Below are 21,894 nucleotides of genomic sequence, written 5' to 3'. Positions count from 1 at the left end.
TGTCTTGATTATGTACACAACTTCGTTCTAAAATGGTGTGTAACATGGAAAATCTCGGTAAAAATTTAATTCACAATAATTTCGGTACCATTAAGGACTGTCCATTCAAGTAAGTGGACATCTAAATATTAACATTTTGGTGTGAAAATTCCATAAAAACAAATAAAATTTTGTTTCAGTGTGTACCCAAGTGTTTATTTTGACAGCAGACAAAAGTTGACATAAAAAAAAATATAAATTCCAAGCGACTCGCAATTTTTTTCTGCACAAATGGTGTACAGAAAAACTGTCGTTCCGAGATTTGGCTAAAATCGCGAAGTGTCCAAATTGAATTTTTTCAACGCTTTGGCCAAAACAGATATTCCTGACGATGTACGATACATCCCAATAGAAAAATTTGGGAAAAATGATTTGGTATGGCAAGAAATTTGCTCCTGCAGTATGACAATACTACATATTTCACGACGGGTTCAATCAACAGCGAAAATTACAGAACTGAATGCATTAAAAAATTGCTTCTGCCCATCTACTGAAAGCATACCATGTCTCCATTGTTTTTGCCAGACTTAGCATCGGCTCACTATGCTTCAGCTACTTTGGAGATGCTCAAGAAGGAAAAAGTCGAATTTGTAGAAAAAATGATCGAATCCATCAAATTGCTCAGAACTACGCTCCATTGAAACATATTGGGCAATAATCAAACGACATCTTAAGAAGGATGGAAGAGAAGCAAGCTCCATCGATTTTTTCAATAAAATGTGGTCACAACGAACAGCAGCACAACAAAAAGTTCCGAAAAAAGTTGTGCAGAACCTTATGGGAGGTATCATGAGAAAAGTAAGAGCATTCTCCAGCAATGCTCAATAAATGTTCAAATTTATGTGAATTTGGTCGAAATTACGTTGATTTCCATGTATTTTAGGTAAACTCATGATTTTTTTTCGAAAATAAACAGTTTACTGTAAAAAACACGTGTCCACTTTCTTAAATGAACAGGCCTTATCTTAAATCCATTGGTAGATTAATCGCAATATTCACATTAACATTAGGTACTCATTGTACAGTCCCAACTATAACCAATTTCTCACTGATAAGCTTTCACCTGCCTGCTTTCGCCAAACCTAAAATAAAATAATCATTATTAGGTAAGAAAAATAGGAGATTAAAATTGAATTTTCTTCAAACTCAGCTAACTGCCCATAACTGCATAACAGTCACATTCGACATTTTTCACAAATTGGAGTTAATACCATGGAGAGTCATCAAATGATAGATACATTCTATCAACTTACTAAAATCTATGAGATTTTTCTAGAAAATTCGAAAAAAAAATACCAAGTTGTTTTGTCACATTGGCCATTGTAACCGCATAACAGTCATATTGAGATTATACATGAGCCTCATAATATAGTATTAACGAAATTTCTATCAGAATTATTTTCTGACTATTCACCCAATATGCGATATGAGTTGTACAAAATTTCAGCCTCAAATAAGCTCTTTTGAATTCGTAATGATTTTTTGAAATTTTAGTTTCCTCCCATACTGCAGTAAAATGCAAGCTTGGTATCCCATTTACTCAATGCCTACTTTTGTCGAACATAGTGCAATATGCAGTTATGGGCAGCTAACTACAATACGAAAATATTTGACGTTATCTTGTCAACATAAAAATCATCATAAACCGCAAAGCTTACTACGACCTAGCTATAAAAATTATAGTGTACACAAGAAATATCAGAAATGATTCAAAGATTATAGCAAGCTAACGGAAAAAGCTGGATACCTAAGAAAGCGAGCATTGTCATGTACAACTTTCCCGAGTAGAGTACTCTTCCAACTGGTCGAAGTTTTGAGATACCCTTCCGCTAAGCCAGTTCCGGAAAATCTAACTTGCATGCGTATAGCGGGATATGGAAAATCTTGTGAACGGTTTTGATCCGGCCGATTCTCATCCATTATTGCATAAAATTTGCATAAAAACTCGATAGTAAGCTGCTCCGCGAACAGAGTTTTTTTTTTAACCTTCGGGCTATCGCGCTGTTGTACTTTGTACAACAATTGTGATTTATATGCTATTATTTTGCAACAAAGTTATCTATCTACACCAAACCAAAATGTATTCCTCAAGAATCTTCTTAAGAACAATACTCGACAGTTTTTATTTACAGTATGGCCCTTTATAATACGGTAAAATGAACAAATGTACATGGAAGTCGCATAATAATGAACGCACTATATACGGTTCAAGGAAACCACAGTTTCAAATCGTTATATCTCAAAATCCAGATAATATAGAAACTTGGGATCTTTTGTAAAGTTGTTCTGAAGTTGAAGCGCTATCTGATGGAACCTCATTCAATTCAGAATTTGACCGCTAGGTGGCACTAGAGGGCATGGAAGTTTTACTTTTGTTTTGCTGATATCTCAGGAGCCAGTCCATTTAGAAAGATGGTGTCTTCGGCAAAGTTGTTTAGTATGTTAAGGACTATCATTGTTCAAGCTAGTTAATTCAAAATGTTGCCACTAGGCGGCACTAGTGAGCATGAAACTTTTGTTTGCAGATATCTCAGGAACCTGACCACTTAGAAAGATAGTCTCTTCGGCAAAGTAGTTCAGTGGCTCAAGGGCTATCATTATTTGAATCAAAAAATAGGATATTTTGCCACCAGGCGGCGCCAGTGAGCATTAAATTTTTGTTTTACGGATACTGCAGGATCTTGACTTTTTAGACAGGCACCTTCGGCAAAGTTGTTCAGAAGCTCAGGGATTATCATTATTCTACAAAATCTCGAACTTTAAGGATTAAACAAAGAAAGAATTTGAGCTACTGAACAACTCTGTCGAAGACACCATCTTTCTAAGTGATCAGGCTCCTGAGATATTTGCGAAACAAATAGTTTATGCTCACTAACGCTGCCTGGTGGAGAAATTTTGAATCAATTAGCTCAAACAATGATAGTCTTTGAGTTACCGAACAACTTTGCCGAAGACGCCATCTTTCTAAGTGGTCAGGATCCTTAAATCCGCGAAACAAAAGTTTCATGCTCACTAGCGCCGCCTAGCGGCAAAATCCCGAATTTCATGGCTCAAATAATGATAGTCCTTGAGCTACTGAACAACTTTGCCGAAGACGTCATCTTTCTAAGTGTTAATACTCCTGGGATATTCGCAAAACCAAGGGTGTTGTACAAAGTACAACGCGCGACTACTCGCGTTACAAAAATTCGCGCGACGACCGAAAGGTTAAGTCCGAACCGTAAACAACAAGACCACGAAACGTCATACACTTAGAAATTTTTACCTTAGCAACAGCGGCGTGCAATCTCCTATAGCTGAGACGAGACTCGCGAAGATGGTCTTCTTTTTCTGTGATTGCTGAGTTTTTTCTAATTCCACTTTGTGCTCATACCAATCATGTGCAAGCCGTTCAAACCGTCACATGAACCTCTCAGCAAAAAATTATTGCGTTTTGATCACACCGAATCATAAATAGCCTTTTGAGTGAAATTTAATGCCAGCAAACGTAACAGACATTAGAGAAAAAAAAACTAATCTTATGTTTAGATTGATCAACAACTTTGGAAAACAGCTCCACAAGCTTTGAAAACAATTTATTTCGAATACAATACTTTTAAATTTTTTAGCCATACAAACGGCGGGCTGCATTTGACGTTTCGTGACAGCGGAATCTGGGCTGCTTATGACCTTGATATTTATCCTCTTCGCGAGTCTCTCTCAGCCCTGTAGTAATCTCAGGTTTCTGACCACTCATAAAAATGACGATTGAGGCAAAGTCGTTCAGCAGGTCTGGGTCTGTTATTATTTTGGCCAGTAGTTTTTTTTTTAAATTTTGCCGCCTAATGCACCAAATGAAATTGAAAATTTCACCTTATTGAATTCGGAGGAAGTTTCGTGGCATCATTGATGGAATCATTCTAAATATCGCATACCCTTACCGGTTGCAATGCACTAGATAGCAGGGTTTCTTAACGATACGGAAATGTCTGAAATTGCATATGTTGCAATTGTGATACCCATACTCACTATCAAGACTGTTTGACCAATCTTGAATCCCTCTCAAAACTATTCCTAAATTGGAACCAAGTTTACCGGAGTGTGATTTCGAAACGATGGCTAAATTGTAACTTGACTAGCTAAAGCACTACTAACACAAAGCAGAACGTCGAGGACTTCTACCTTTTTCCATCCACCTGTCCTTGAGAGAAGATCTCTGCTTCCTGAAGCATCATCAGGATACGTTGCATCAGGCAAGTAGGGCTCACACCTTCCTCCCATTCCCGCCTCCAGTGATGATAACGCTGGGATAATCACGCATGTCGCTCGCTATTCAGAACACTCTCTCGCAATGAATCGCGCGCGCCAGCATAATCAGTTGCTCCCTCGCACATTACATGTATTAGCGCCATCGCGGTGAAGCTGAGCTGCGAACTCGTCATCGTTCGTTGAGTCAATCCATCATTATCGTCGCGGGCTGTCATGCTCCTGCTGCTTGCTGGTCCGTCGTCTTCGTTGGGAAAATCATTATAAAAAGGCACCTGTCACAGCCCGGCCAGAGTTAGTCCGTCGGGAACGATTGTCGGGGGTGGATAGCCTAATCTGTCGAGAGGATAGTAGGATAACCAGCTGTGGAACACAAAGTTTGGAAAAAAAATCGAAACGCAACTGATTAGTGGACTTGAGTGATATACGACCGAAAACACACAAGTGATATACCTATTTCGAGAATTAAAATCGCGAGTGATAAGGCGATAACGCCAGAAAATAAGGGCCGCTAATTTTAATCCTTAAAAATCCAACAATGACGTCCAATTGGCTGATCGGAATGATTGGTGAGTGCGAACAGCAGTTGTTGAATTATGGTACTGGATGAATTGAGTTTCAATTGTTTTTCGAACGATAATTGATTGACTGATGGATAAGGTGTTTTACAACCCCGCTGATTGCGATTATGGGAACTACCGGAAGGAACCGCGCCAGAACTAAACGGCGTAAAAAATCGCCCAAGATATACCTTAGTTAAAAGTGATGACTAACTGATCGAAGAAGGGGCCATCGGACTGGAGAATGGCTTATCAGAGATCCGAAAATGCATGTTAAGTGACGGTGGCGATTTTGATTGATCGGACAGCGGGAAAACGTACTTTGCTAGACCTGGCTTTGTGACGACAATGATAATATTCATTCTCATAAATCAATATAGAATTGAACCATCCAGGTTTAACTGGCTGATTACAGTAATTAATCAGCCTAATGTGGTGCATCGATAAATTATCGAAAAGCAAACAACAAGTGCATTACACTTTCCAGTTTAAAAACATTGAACATTGAACTTTTAGAAAAACTATGCAAAGTTCCATGATGGAATATAAACATCGTGATACAATCAGAGTTTTGCACAAATTACTGATTTCTTATTCATCACAAAACGTGATCCCTTTTCAAGAATGCCGTGGAAAATTCAAAGGTCTTCGAGTTTCCATAATAGTATCGGTATCAAGTCAACTTTTTCCTCCGTAATTATACCATTTGACCGTTAAAAAAATTAAGCTTCTCATTTTCTTCTCTTTGGAACGACATCCCATTGGGACATGCCTGTTTCACGAAACTGAGAACTATCATGCAGCAAGCAAATGACGGATTTCACGCCAACTTGACACGCGATTGGCAGCACCCCTTCAGAATTCAATGAAACTTTCTGGGTGTCAAAATTATGTGAAACTAAGAAACTTTGCATATTTTGTTTTTTCAAAATAGATCTAGACTAACATTTGGAAAGGGTCAAAGTTTTTTTTTAATTTTTTTTTAAACTCGTATAACTCAAAAACGGTAAGACCTACAAAAAAGTGTTGTATGGGGGACTGTCGTGAAATTTCCTGAAGTTTTAGAAAAAAATGGAAAAAATAAAAAACATTTTCTACACTGAAAAAAAAAATGATTCAAAACTTTAAAGTCGATTTAAAAAACGGCCATTTCAGAATTTGATCATCCTTAAGCAAAAAGTTTCGCAATTAAATTTACTAAAAGTCGTCCATACATTGCAAATTGGGCATATTTTAGAGAAAAAAGTTTTTCTAACATCGAATTTTTTAAGTCCAAAGTAAATTTTTCATTTTATTTTTATTTCGCTTTAAATAGTCTAGTATGATCATATTATCAAGTGATTAATGAGTTTTAATCACAAAATAGATTTTATTTGTTTTATTGGGAGTAGTTAAAAGAAATAAAACGGAATTATGTAGAGTTTTTTTTAATTAAATTCAATTGATCTCGCACCATACCGCTTATGAGAAAATCAACTCCGTCTAACAATCCGATGGTTTTTTATGGTTGGAAAGATATTACAATAATATTTAATTTCTTATTCGGTCAAAGCCAATCTTAACAGGTGTCTGGAAAGGGTCAATATTATGTTTATGAAAAAAGTCGTGGTTTGTTTTTATTTTTATTATTGCTATATATCCTAAAACGTAGTATCTGCACATGAATATTTACATTATTTTTGGGCTTTACTGAATAAATTGAATATTTTTGGTTCATCCTCTGAATTGGTATACCTTTTGGCTGCAATTAGGGTATCACTAATAGGCATAAAACAATGATATTTTTGGGTACCGTAAAACGGGGTAACTTTGATAGTTTTTTCGAAGAAAACTTCAATATTTATGCATGCTGTTTCAAAGAATTACAATTTATATTTTTAAAACAAGTACTGACATCCTAGCTATCGATTGCACTTGATAGATTGCCAAAAGATTTATTCTGAATGGATCTATAATTTTTCATATAATCGAAAGTCGGTTTTCTGTTTTGGGGTAACTTTGATAATGGTGTTTAAATCGAACAAGATTGAATGAATCACGGAACATTTATAGGGCGTTGCATATCTCTAGGCGTTTAACGCTATATGGAAATTTCTGACTGAGATTACAAAAATGGTCCCAGATTGTAAAAATGGTTTTCGCTAAGAGATTTGAGACCGAATTAATGTTCTACTATAACTAGGCTGTCATGGGTAAGTGACGAACTCATTATGACTTTTTTAAATAGTGGCCGTAGAACAAATTGTTTGTGAGCGTTGTAAAAATGCTAAAATCTTGTAATTTTTTAATCTTTGAATAAAAATTCTCAAATGCACTTGATTTCAAAGAAAATAGCTTTGGCATGAAGTGTCATACTAATACTCTTTACTTTTGCAGTCGTTTTTCTTAACTGATTTACAGAAACTTCTTTATTTCATTTAATATGTTGGGGGTCTTGCACTATCAAAGTTACCCGCATTATCAAAGTTACCCCGTTTTACGGTACCAGAGACAGTTTTTAACCTTATCAATTCCACCAATTCCTCTGACATTTTAACATATTGTTCATTAGATATATAATAAAAATTTAATTTGGTGATACATGTATCAGTTTGTTTCATTGCCCAGTCGAATAGTTCTCGCGGAGTTGCGATTGTGTTTCCATAGTATTTTGCAAGACTTGCTCTTTTTACCATTCGCTTGAGAGTGCCACCAATAGCGTGACAGGGGCCTTTGCCGTGGGATGTGGCAAAAAAGTGCCACTCTGCTTCCAATCCATGTATTTTCTTGAAATTACATAAGCTGACATTTTTTTTATTTTTATAATGAGCTGCAGCTCCATCTGCCTTGAAAATAACTTTTGATTTGTCTAACAAAATTTATCAATTTTGAAATAAATAGCTGAACTGCTACTGTGTCATGGGTCTGATATTATAATAAAACTAACATTTTCCAATTTATTATCTTTTTTACGGTAAATCTAGAATTGGTGTATCGTTGCTTGGGAATTATTCCAGTGATATCCTTGAGCAGTATTATAATTTTCAGAAAAGTCGCTAATTACCAGTATTAAACCTTGTTTTAAGGAGTCTTTTTTGTTTCGTAGAAAAGAAGACTGTTATTTGCAAATAAAATCATGAGTTATGAGCTTATCAACTTTTTTTTAGGTAGATAACAATACAAATATATTCATTATTTCTTATTCATCTGAGAGCCCTGCGCGATATGTGGGGATTTGAATTCGAAACTTATAACCTTCTGAGTTATTGGGTCACCAAGTGGCTCGGTAGCTCGGTAGTTGGTAAAGCACTCGTCTAGCATACAAGAGTCCTGCGTTCGAGCATGTGGATATTTCTCATAATTTCACCCATAATTTATACATCTTTACCACGCGTAATGAGTTAATTAATATAAAACTTAATCCCTCTTCTTGACTTAATCGTCAATTTTTAATTCAATCTCTTCGTCATATGAAAATTTCCATGCTGGGTTACTAAGTTGTTCATGTAGTCCGTTGCCTAATGTTAGTTATCGTTCAGTCTACACAGCCTTTGACAGAAGACTTTGCGTAAATCATATTTTTGTATAACTAATAGGCGAATTCCGGCGCGTATTTTCTTCGAAGAAAAGAAAATTTTCTTGCTGGTGAGTAATGGAAGAATATTTTTTCTCTTCGAAAAAAATGTTCGCCGGAATCCACCTACAGATCTAGACATTCTCCAGTTACTATGAATTTTTGTAAAATATTGTGTTGCTCGGGTTGAATTCATCAATTTAATTCTCTTTAAATTTCTGTGTCTTTCTCTCAATGTTTATCAAACTTTCTTTGCATTCCTTGATCTCGTTTGCTTGCACTCTTAGAGCTGATTCTCTTTTTTAACCTACTTGTTGCTACCAAACGCTTCACTAATATTCCCTTCTCCGGCTGTGAAACATCCGTGCGCGAGACGTGTGTACAAACCTGGCAATTACCCGTTATGACCAGTGAGGGTACCGCATTTGAAAATGAGGAAACTAACCCGACATATTTCCGTGTAAAGCTACGGTACTTAACAAGTTGGTTAACTTCGAGCCCTGAAGAAGATCCAAACCATAGGATCGAAACGTCGGCGATGAATTAAAATTATCAACCCTTTTGATTGTGACTGCAAGCCGAAATCCAAAATTAAGTTCGCTTCACTTTAATTTTGACAGCTGATCCAGTATGAACAAACTGGACATTAGTGGAACGTACGGAAAAATGAAAGCTCCATTTGATTTGCACGGCAGGCGTTATGCAACGTTACGGAAATACGCTCTATTTGCCAAATGAAAACAGCTCAAATAATTTTGACAGCTGAAGCTTTCTTGGCCATTACCTATCCTATCTATTTTGCACGGTACATACTGTAGCATCGTACGTATTTCACGTTGACCATTCTCACCTTAAACTAATCTTGTCATTTCATTATCATACCATGTGTTGTGTCCAACTCTATAGAAGCCCGTGATTTCGGATGAAATTCATCATTTTTCACGGTTTTTGTGATGTGTTCTCTATAATGTTGACAATTTGAAAGAACGACATTAACATCCCGTACAGTTACCAAAAATTGTATGTCACATGAGATAAGTAATGAAGCCAAATGTAGAATTATGTTTTTATCCACTGGTGTACAAAAGTAACTTGGTCGAAGAATTTTAACCCTAGAGCGGATCCAGATCATGCGGGGATCATACGGGAGCATGTCCCACTCAAGTGTCACAATTCTCAGACCGAGTACATGTAGTACACCGGTAGATTAGATCATAAGAGAAGTGTACTGCAATCTGTCTGACTTGGGTACCGAGAGTAGTATCGAGGCAATAAATGTATGAGCATGAGCATAGATAACCGTACAATTCGTAGTTGCTACTCCGTGACTGACCAGAACAATCGAAGTTGCACAGAGATTTAATGAATAGGGATTACCATTCTCAATGTGCACAAATCGAGAGCTTAAATTTTAAAAGTCAATAACGGCGCCGGCCACGTCCTTACGGTCATCCGGGAAGGGAAGGAATGTTAGTTAGACAACCGTTGTTACTAGAGACCGAGTATACCTCTGCATCTCCACAGTTGTCATAGAAAGGATATTGGGTTAGTGCGATAAGGTAGAAATCTAGAAGTCACCAATGTTTAGTGATGCGATCCACTATATAATCACGCCTAACCGGATTCGCGATATAATTCGATAATCGCATTGTACGCCTAAGAAGTGTTCACCACCCGCCCACGCAAGAGCAAGCGACACGATCAATAGATCAAACACTACTAACTATTCGCGGCGCTTTTTCAGTTCATTACGCGACCAACGCGTGACATGTTTGATCCTGCCCCCATCGCTCGCCCCCGCAGGAGCAAGCTTCGAGGTCGAAGAATCAAACACTACTAACTCAGTAGTTCTTCTTCTTGGCATTCACGCCCCCACTGGGACAAAGCCGGCTACTCAGCGTAGTGTTCTAAAAGCACTTCCACAGTTATTAACTGAGAGCTTTCTTTGCCTTAGTTGCCTTTTTCGCATTCGTATATTGTGTGACAGGAACGATGATACTTTATGCCCAGAGAGGTCAAGGAAATTTCCATTACGGAAAGATCCTGAACCGACCGGGATTCGAACATAGACACCTTCAGGAAGGCCCCTTACTAACTCAGTAGTATCAAAGACACATTAAAGACCTCCATGTCCCTTGCAGTTGCCCAAAATTTTATGGCTCATAAGGTAATCTAGAATTCCGTGAAAAATGTACTGCGATCTGTCAAACTTGGGTACCTTTTGCACTACTGAGGGACCAAATGCAGTACTAGAAGTGGTACCCAATCTGAGCCCGAGTGGGACGGACCTGGTAGTATCAAGGCAATAAATGTTAGCGTTAGCGTTAGCGTTAGCGTTAGCGTTAGCGTAGTTACGGTATACTTCGTAGATTGGATACTAGCAACATTTATTTTTATTTTTGATAATCTCATTCAGACTGCCTTCAAGAACAAGGAAGGGGAATATTCCTTGATCCAATCTTAAACAAAAAGACCAAAACCATAAATATTGCTATTCCTGGCCACGCCCATCTTTACCGTAACTTGGGATAGAGGAAGGAAGTGTTGATGTAGCACTTACTTAATGAGAGGCCACCGACTCAGCGACACCCTCATAAGTGCTACGGAGGTGGGGGTTGGGAGAGGTAAAAAGTCAGGATTCGCTTTGAAAGCTTGCGATGGACACAGGGCATTTTTTGTTTAAGTGTTTTTAATTAAATCTTTTGAATGCCGGCACTCAAAGAGAAGATATTTGTCTCATTTAAAGTGTATGGTTAATTAGAATCCGCATAGTACTTTCCGTTTCAAATGGTTATGTTTACCACGAATCAAGTGTGTGTATCTGCTTATAAATGAATTAAAAGCAGAACCGACCCCTCAAGGGTTATCGGTAGAAAAAAAAGAAGAAAAAAACAGAAACAAAACCGCAGCGCGTAATACCTGCAGTATTTTTTGAACTAGGTATTTGAAAATTGAACATTAGAAACAAAAAAATCGTATTCAACACATTGAAAAAAAAAACAACGAACGCGCATCTTTGTGTTTTAACTATAAAATCTCAAAAAACGGAGAAATTGTGGAAATAGTGGCAAATTCAAAACGTATTTCCTTCCACACGCGAACCACATGATTATCCGTAATCCCGATTCGACGAAGTCACAAAAAAAACAGAATCGTTTCCGCGGCAGTTATTAGGATTGAACTATTGCTAACAATATTCAGATAATAGTTTGGAACAAACTCACCGGATCTTCCAATTCGGAATAGCTGCTAAAGATGACCAATATATTTCCAACGGTGCTTTGTATTATCACGTACACTAAACTTTTAGGAGCAGGGAGCATAATTTTACTGGCAGGAAACCGAACGTCACAACGGCACACCACAACACATTGCTCCTTCGGAAACCGAACTACTCGTCCTTCTTTATACTAGTTATATGATTTCAACTACATTTTTCACCATAAACACATTGCTCTTATAATCCCATCAGCCAAACTTAAATTTACAAGCCGAATCGAAACTTGACGAGCGCGAGAAAAAAATGCAGCAAAATTTTAAAAACGTCAGTCCGGGGTCACGGCTTGCTGCGATCCGGTAGTATCAAGGCAATAAATGTAGTACCAGAAGTGGTACCGATTCTGTGCCCGACTACTACGTCTTTATTTAGTCTTGAATAAAATAGAATATATTTTAATACACAATTAATACAATTAAACAAGTGACACTTCTACAATGAACGCTTTCTGTATAATACCAAGCAGACAAACCGTCTATTGAAGCTCCTATCAAACGATCCGGTTCAATCTGGACTATCCGGTGATAATTTGTTTGTACCGCAACCAAATGATGCATTACGTAGGTACACAACAGGAACAAATCCCACTCGTCAAAACAATTCCACCCATTCATCATCCGCCGATCATTGCCAAATACAGGTCCCGTGACAAGAAGCGTTCGATTGCGCCAAATCAAAGCTTTCTCTGTAACAATAGCCAATGAGCTTATTGTTGAAATTCCTCGATAACTGATAGCTGATGCCGCGCTTGACGGACAAGGACACAAAGATGAAGAATGATGGCCAACAATGCGTTTCTGAGCGGAGCTGTGGCAAATACTGAATCACCCAAAAGCTGCGGACTTCCCAAAAAAAAAAAACGTATTGTTCAATCTATGCGTTTAGTTCGTACAAAGCTCGTTTTTCTTCGAGCAAAGACCAAATAAAGACGTTCATGTCTCTTGAAGTTGTTCAAAATTTTATAGCGCATGGGGTGATCAAGATCTAGAACAAAGTCGAAATAAAAACAGTAGTAGTCGGGTTCAGAAAAGGTACCACTTTTGGTCCCTTGGTACTACAAAAAGTACCCAAGTCTGACAGATCGCAGTACACTTTCCATGACATTCTAGATTTTGCTTCATTACCTTATTTGCCATAACATTTTGGGCAACTGCAAGAAACATGGAAGTTTTTGTTTGTACTTTGTCTAGAATGCTGAGAAAAGTGTACTGTAGTACCAAGGAATCGAATTTAGTACTAAGTAGAAGTGATTGTTTTTTTTTTTATATCTCATGGAAAGCATGAACTTCAACAGAAAAGTAAACGTCTATCTCGTGCGTTGAATGTCATTTCAAATTCGCTGAAAAAATTCCCTGGCCATTTCTTGCGAAGAAATTTTTACTTTTCTTCAGCAGAACAGCATACTTAGCTTCAACTGGAACAGAGTCTGCTTCTGAGCTTTGTTCTTGAACTTGAATGGTCACAGTTTATAGGCCTACCAATTTCAATCCAGTTAAACATTCTCACTGGAACCGACATTTACTGCAATTTCAGGCTACTGAATCGATAACGCGCTGAAAACACGCTGCAGTTGGCTTGGAGAGCCAATTGTTGGTGTGATTTATGCGATTTACGCTCAATTTTATCAGCGAGAACTGGCACCGATTGTGGGATCTATTATCGCTTGTTAACTGTCATTTTCTGATTTATGATTGCCTTTGACCTTGATTTTACAGTGAACTGTTGGTTTAGTTCTTTACCTTTTGCCTTTTACATACGCTAAAATCGATTCCCGGATGGCCATTCTAGAGAGCTCTCAAATCATGCTACATGGCTTTAAAATTAAATTTAAATGAGGGCCTTCCTTAGCCGAGTGGTTAGAGTCCACGACTACAAAGCAAAGCCATGCTGAAGGTGTCTAGGTTCGATTCCCTGTCGGTCCAGGATCTTTTCGTAATGGAAATTTCCTTGACATCCTTAGAGTATAATTGTACCTGCCACACGGTATACGAATGCGAAAATGGCAACTTTGGCAAAGGAAGCTCTCAGTTAATAACTGTGGAAGTGCTCATAATAACACTAAGCTGAGAAGCAGGCTTTGTCTCAGTGAGGACGTTAATGCCAATAAGAAGAAGAAATAAGAATTGAAGCCTTCTCATTCTCATTCATAACTAAAAGCCAATACAAATGTGAATTTTCTTCCATTGCAATGTTCGAATCAATTTTAGCGTGCGGTTGGAATTTTGCCCCATCGGAAAAAAGATCCTGTCAGAAGAATGATGTGCAAATGACTTCGATTAGATAGCGATGATGTGCATATTGAATGACGCGAAAAAAGGTTGTCGCGTGGTTCAATTGTCCTTATCATCTGACGATTGGGAATCCGATTATGGGCGCTCGAATCGAAGCTTCCCGCTTCATGACACGATATGCACCAGGAATGTTCCGTTCAATCGTCGTCATAGTAAACAGCCCTCAATCAACAGCACAATGGGTTCGTTGCATATGACAAAACGATGGAGACGCGTAGTATGTCATGTGATGGTTGTGCTTTCGCACAGAGCCCCCACACAGAAAGCAAAGCCAACTAAGCGCTGATAATGTCAACATTATCATCGCATCTACAAAATGTGATGAATGTTTTCGCAGCGAGGTACACCGAAAGATTGTCAGGACCGATTGTCGATTGTCGCATGGATATTCCTCTAAAGAGGTAGGCGAACTGAATCTGAAACATAAATCAAGTTCACGGTCATTTCACGGTTGTGTTTTGCAAAAATAACGCAGTAGCTCTTGTGAACAAATTATTACTATGAAATGCAACTCCCAACGAAGAAAAGTTTGAAAATGCAACCTGAAAATTCGTTACGATTGCTTTACAATATCGACAAATTACACTAAAACCTCTTCATCGATTTTCTCTTTAGCTTATTACTTGGCTGGGTTTCTATTTTCAACTACTGTTTCCAATTCATTAGAAAGAACTCATCCTTCGTCATGTTGCCTCATGAAATGATCGCAAAATCGATTAAACTTCGTGTACTAACCGTCGAAGAATAAGTCTTCTTAAACTCACGAACTCCTTGGAGTATACTGTCCATCGCATTCATTGCAATTCAAACTTACACAGGATCAAAAAAAAAACTGTGAACTATGATTTATTTTAGTCCAATGCAACAATAACTGTTGACTTATCTAATGTTAATGCATAAGATTTACGCCTAAATAAGTACGATGAAATATTTCGAACTAAGTGGTTGACAACGGTGTGATTGTTCACTATCATTCTGTCGACACGGTGCTCCAATTACCGTTATTATCAAATAAAATATACCATTCAAACGACAGTCAGCAGTTGATTCCTTACGTTGTTCTGCACCTCTGGGCCGATTTTGAAAAAAATCCTTAGACAGAATTTTGAGTTACGCCCTTTTGAAGTTTATATGATAGAAATCACTTAAAATATGCCATTTTTACTTGTTTAAACAAAGAGATTATACAAAAAAATGTAGTTTTGATTTTTTATCTGGTTTTAGATATTGAAAAATATTTTCATAAAAAAAAATCTAAACCGACATTTGAAAAGGGCCAATGCTATGTTTAGTTATTTCTTATCAACCAATACACGAACAATTATATCTAACAATCTAACGCCTGATAGTGATTTTAGGAAATTGTCCAAAGCATTCAAATATGATTGAATAATTCTTGGACAGGATATGCAGATACGCCCTTTTGAAGTGTATGGAAAGAATATTGCATGGTGAATTCCGTTTCATGTACAATCAACAGTTAGGTGCATACATAATCATTACACCTCTGCGGTTGTTCTTATTTCATTCAATTTAGCAAGTCGCACAAAATTTACACGTACACATATTGTCTAGATTGACATTATAAAAGGGCCAAAGTATAATTGAAATATATACACATCAATAAAGCTGAACATCAAAGTTGATCGCAACATTCGAACATAACATATCTGTATCTACATAATTCTATATTCAATATTCTATTCAATTCTATATAATTCTTTTCTATTCTAATCTGTTCTATTCTATTCAATTCTACTCTACTTAAATTTGTTCTATTTTGTCAGACTCTGCTCTTCCCAGCTCTCGACAAACTTGTTCAAATTACTTTTAAAACGAGGATCCAGCTCAAATGAAAAGCATTTAATACAAAATGCTTAAGTTCCTTAAAATACATAAAAACTATCATATATAAGTTGAAACCCTTATTTGGACTTACTGTGAAATAATAATTCAAATCTTCATTTTTATGGATCATATGAGAAGCACGCATTAGGAGTCAGAATCTGTGCATAGCAATTTTTTAAAGAGCTGGGAGCGCTAAAAAGCCGTACAAATGTCGAAAGAGTACCGTTCCAATCTTTTGCGCGCAGTTGTTAATTTTTACAGTGCTTCATTTGTAAAAATATGTATAAGAACAAGTAGGGTTGATCAGAGTAGAATAAATTTTCAATGTCAGTATAGACAACATGTGTACGTGTAAATTTGGAATCGTTCAAATATTACGTAACGAGGAGGTTCGGTAGTGTTACGGTTCATACATTTTCCATACAAAAGCTGTAACGTGGGGCAAGAAAGGGGGTCTCAAATTGGAAAATTCTGCGTTACATTTGAATACAATTTGAATCATTACTTCTATGCAACTTGCTAAATTGAATGAAATAAGAACAACCGCAAAAGTGTAATGATTTTTTATTTATTTATTTATTCCACATCTTCAACTTATTAGTTGTACAGACTGTTAAAAGGGTCTTAATAATATTAAAATGAACTAACACATATCGAAAGAAAGAACTCACATACATCAAATTTACAACAGAAAACAAAAAAAAAAACCGCGCAGTAGTAGCTCAACAACAATAATACCGCAAAAATATCACGAAGGTACATATTTAAGGTTTCCAAACTATTTTTCTACGGTGTTCGAATTCACGGAACTCAATTCCTTCAGGCCATGTTGAATTGCGCAAAGCCAAATCCTTCCACTTTTCCTTCAGTTTGACTTTGAATGAAATGTAATCCAGCAGGCGACAATCCGTTCGTTTCGAAACCAATTTCACCACATTCAGGCAGTCTTCCACCGGGGCACCTAGACATCGACAAACCATTGCCTCTATATCATCTTCGAGAACGTTATTGCTGATGTTAGTCAGCAGCAGCGAGAAGCAGGCTCCAATCACTTTTGTTTGTACGTCATCAGTTGGTTGGGATCGTCGGGATTGATTATCGTTCTTCGTATCGCACTCGTAGACATCATTTGAAACGCATATCTTAGCAGTTGTGATAGGAGTAGAATGGCGTAACTGTAGGCTCTCGACAGAAGTATCATTTGAAGTTCGTTGCAGTGTATCCACGATCAAAGATACTTGACTTTTTAATTCAGCAATTTCACAGTGTAGTTTGTCCAAGTCGGTAGGAGGTATCGTCTTCTGTTGGGAGTTTTTCCAGTTGTTGAAAGCTGGTAAACATTCATTGCACATCCACATTAGACCGTGCCTTAAAGCTCGCAGATGGTCTCTACTCATACCGGCGCACGCAATGTGGAAAGAATTTCCACACGTTCCGCTGCATACTACGTACAGAGCAAGCTCGGTGTATATAACAACCGCACACTTAGAGCATTTCACAAGATCGGCGTAAACTTTAGATTTGTTTTCGGTCATTTTATCGGCGTTATCTCGATATTTTCAATTTGTCCACGATAATTCGAAAGAATATGCACAATACCAGGAATATCACAGAGTCACAATATTAAATTCAACAGAAACAGGCTTAAAGGGCGTAAAAATACGGAGCGGCAAAAGTAACACAACGATACAACAACAACTACTCCAGCGAGTTCCTTTAGAGACAATTATCGGGTGTGTCTGTCAAGGATATCTGTCAAGGATATAATTGTTCGTGTATTGGTTGATAAGAAATAACTAAACATAGCATTGGCTCTTTTCAAATGTCGGTCTAGATTTTTTTTATGAAAATATTTTTCAATATCTAAAACCATATAAAAAATTAAAACCACAAAATTTTATTATAATCTCTTTGTTAAAACTAGTTAAAGTGGCATATTTCGTGTGATTTCTATCATATAAACTTCAAAAGGGCGTAACTCAAAATTCTGTCTAAGGATTTTTTTTAAAAATCGGCCCAGAGGTGCAGAACAACGTCAGGAATCAACTGCTGACTGCCGTTTGAATGGTATATTTTATTTGATAATAACGGTAATTGGAGCACCGCGGTCGAAGTATAAGGTTTTAATTTATGACCAATCAAACAATATATTAGGAATTCAAATTACTTCTCTTATCCAGAGTAGATTTAAATAAGAGTGATGTCAATGTCAATATTGGAACAGCGGAGAACTGTCATTTCCATACAAATCCGTGTTCCAATTGAACAGGAGATCTGTCAAAATTTTAACATGACGTCACTCTTGCTTATAGGCACTCTACTCTTATCTGAGCATTTAACTACCGTGCATACTTGTCTGATATTTTAGAGGAATTACCTTTTTAAATAGAAGCTTTACGCTGCATGCGGCAACTTATATACATGAAAAAAAACATGTCTAATGCGCTTCTATCTCCCACCCTTTTGTTAAATCTTCACTACCAACAACGCTTGTACCAACTAAATTCTGTTTGAAATAATCAGTAGCACAAATAAATGATTACGGAAATTATACTGAATAAATTGCTTCACAAATTTGTTCGCCGATTTGTTTACCTTTTCGACAGCTCTCGTTTTCTTGAGATCATTTAGTTTAAGCATTAGCAGGGCATTCCGAAAACTTGTAAATATTAGTATAACACTGTTGATTTAAGAATATATTGGCGATTGAAGGACTTTGTGAAAAGTTTCTTAACATCAAAAGCAATAAGAACTTGATAAAATATATGGATAATAATCCAATAATAATAAGCATTGATGACCATACAATTCGTAGTTGCTACTCCGTGATTGACCGGAATAATCAAAATAGTACAGGGAACGAACAGATGCAGCTTGAGAGTAGCATACCATCTTGAATGTACAATTCCGAGAACTGCAAACTAATAATATCAATGACCGCGCCGGTCACGTCCTTACGTCGTGGAAGGGAAGGAATGTTAGTGTGACGTCCATTGCTACTAGAAAAAGTAGGGTGCGGCTTATTTTTCAAAAGTTCTCAAACCCAACAATTCGTGTGCTCTTCTGAATTAAAATCACATAAAAAGGTAGCGCAAGCGTCTTGAAGGTGAATTTTCAAGATATGAATATGGCCTTTATTACTTTGTCATTTTCTAATCAATTTTGAAGCTCTTGGCATCATTCTCTTCAAAATTAAATTTATGAAAAGTTTGTAGAACATTAAATTTGTCTACAATCCAAACTAGTATTAGTTTAAAGTAATTTTCTCCACCTTTTTCCTTTTATCACTAAAACAAAAATGATTTTTGTTTGAATACTTAACCGATTCCCAATCTTTTTACATGATTTTGAAGCAAATTTAGTAGTTTTTCAACTGTGGGTACAATAATTTAATTTAAAAAATAGTTTTGACTTTGTCATTTAACAAAAACTGGCAAAAAACATGAATTTTCAACGAAAAATACTATATTTTTCAATTTTTTGGCGGTGTAGCGTTAGTACTTAAGCTGAAATTGTTTTTTATAATTTATTAAACCTTTAAAACAGTCTCAGAAGCAATTAATTATAAGTATAACAAACATAACAATATAATAAAAATATTTTTGAAATTATTAAAAATTATATGCGCCTTTAAATTTGTAGTTATACCAAGTTGCTTTATAAACTTCAGTTAAATATTAAAAATGTATGTTTCGGCGACAACAATCCGAAAAAAATGATTGTTTTTATTAAAAAAAATCATGTTTTTGAGCAAAACAATTTTTTAATAGAATTTGTTGTATACATAGTTTAATAACAACTAAATCTGCTTCAAAATAATGTAAAGAGATCTGGAATTTGATAAGTATTCATGAAGTTAGGCCAAATAAAGATCATTTTCTAGTAAAAAGAGGATGCTACTTTGAGTTTTTAATTGAGACAAATTTGATATTCTAAACACTTTTCTTAAATTTAGTTTTAAAGAGAATGATGCTAAGAGTTTTAAACTTGGTTAGAAAATGACAAAGTTATGAAAACTTTACTGGAATTCGTGTTTTATAACTTGAAAATTAACCTTCAAGTCGCTTGCAGCACCCCTGAATCTTAATATTTTTGGCTCAAATTTTAGATTTCTCTTTTTACGTGACTTGAATTCAGAAAAACACAAATGGTTTTGACATTATCTCCGAATAATAAACAAACTTACATTTTGCGATTCATCGTATTCCACAGATAAAATTCGTATTCTGCAGATACCAGGGTAGCACTAATGTTATCATTGAGGCAGAATAACTATTATATAACCAGCTCTGGTCATATATCTGTTGATATGTATCAGTTATAACTTATGTGTTACTCGGGTAAATCTCTTACTCTCATTTCGTGATTAATCCGTGATGAGAAAAATATTGGTTTCATTAGAGTATCATCATCATTTTAATGATATAATTTTAAACAATAATAGCAATCTCCTAGACGAAGGTTAAAGAAAAAAGCAAATATTGCCAACCGATAGAAATTCAGAAAAGGTCACTGAAAAACATTTTCCGATTACTTTTACTACAGGGAACGATGATATTAACAATATTCAATTGTCAAACCCAAGTAACCAAATAGCACTTTAATTCGCCCTCCGTGCTAACATAGGACTATAACAGAGCTGACAAGCCCTATATTAGCCGAATAACAGCCCTATAAGCCCAAAAAGGCGAATTAGCGGGCTAGTGGTTACTTGGGAAGTCACGTGATATTCATGGTATTTAACAGCCCTGATTAAGGGTACTGCCTGCATTCTTCTCCTTCTTGGCATTACGTCCCCATTGAGACAGAGTCTGCTACACGGCTCAGCTTCAAACTTAAAAAATATGTATATGAAAATTATGTAATGAGTCGGATCATATTCTTGGCACTTCTGATTCACTTCGGCAGTGGGATTTTTTGAAAGCTACCAAGCTTATATTGGGCCACAATATGCTTCGTCTTGAAGTGCAAAGTTTCAGACAATTCGGCCGAGAAAAACCCCCCATGCCAAAGTGAATTATGGAAGTGTCCACACAGAAAGAAAAATCCATGTAAAGTTCAGCGTAAAATCATGCACATGAAACGAAGGCCAGATATGTCGCGAATTTACACGTCACATCGTGTAAAATTACAATAACATCATGTAAGTTTCCGCTAAACATCGTTAATCTAGCATGGACTCTAATCGATTACACGACAATTCGTATAAATTTACATGATGTTGATGTAATTTTACACGATGTGTCATGTCAATTTGCGACATATTTGGCATTCCCTTTATGTGCATGATTTTTCGTTGAAATTTACATGGATTTTTCTTTCTGTGCAAGTATCTCTGCACCCTAGAGCTGATATAAGTACCGTAATCCGCATTGGCGTAGGAACAGGGGTGGCCAGGGGGGCCTGGCCCCCTCCAGAATCATCCAGGCCCCCCCCAGAAATTTTGATGATAATAAAAAAAAAAAACATTTAACATGAAGCTAAATCTTCTGAATCAATGTACATGACTCTTGTTAAGGACAAAAAAATCTCTTCAGAAGTTACGTTATTTGAGAGAAAATCTCGCTTGACTATCACAGCATCAGCGTGGCGGTTCTGACTTAAGTGAATCGTGCGACTACCGAAAGCTTAACTGTCCGACTTTCGATCGATTGTTTATTGTTAAAACTAGCTTCTTGTTGCATGCGATAAGCGCAATTTTCCACCTCCGTTGCAAAAAATACCGTGATACAAAAAAAAGTCAATATCCTGGAAATTTGATGGAAATTAGTTTTTTTTTCTGAATAATCCAAATAATGATGTTTCAGCAAAATGCAGCATATTCACAGCATTACGATTTCTCATGTTTTTCGAGAATACCCTGTTCGAGGTGTCTGGTGATGATGATTTCCCTTTTAAGAGTTCACTAAAGAAATCCATACATTAACTTCAATTTGTGTAATGACCGTAAAAATAATTGGTACAATTGACAACATTACTAAAGGAATTTCTCAAACAATACATAGCGGGAATTTTTATCAAAAAAGACTTATCTTTCAAGAAATTTCGGCATGACCAAGTTTTCTTCAGTCGATCGGCAGA

The 21,894-nt window shown here is 36.6% G+C and overlaps 1 protein-coding gene across 1 annotated transcript in view; it reads left to right on the top strand.

Annotated features, from left to right (window-relative positions):
- Nucleotides 1–4,500: 4,500 nt before the first annotated feature.
- Nucleotides 4,501–21,894, top strand: part of LOC5571799 (putative carbonic anhydrase 3) — a 36,878-nt gene continuing 19,484 nt past the window's right edge. The window contains exon 1 of the mRNA XM_021853832.1: nt 4,501–4,853. Coding sequence (XP_021709524.1) covers nt 4,823–4,853 — 31 coding nt within the window. The 5' untranslated portion in view covers nt 4,501–4,822. The remainder of the gene's footprint in view (nt 4,854–21,894) is intronic.

The sequence above is a fragment of the Aedes aegypti genome, chromosome 1 (genome assembly GCF_002204515.2).
Source record: "Aedes aegypti strain LVP_AGWG chromosome 1, AaegL5.0 Primary Assembly, whole genome shotgun sequence".
Lineage (NCBI taxonomy): Eukaryota > Metazoa > Arthropoda > Insecta > Diptera > Culicidae > Aedes > Aedes aegypti.
This window is presented reverse-complemented; position numbering and strand designations above follow the sequence as displayed.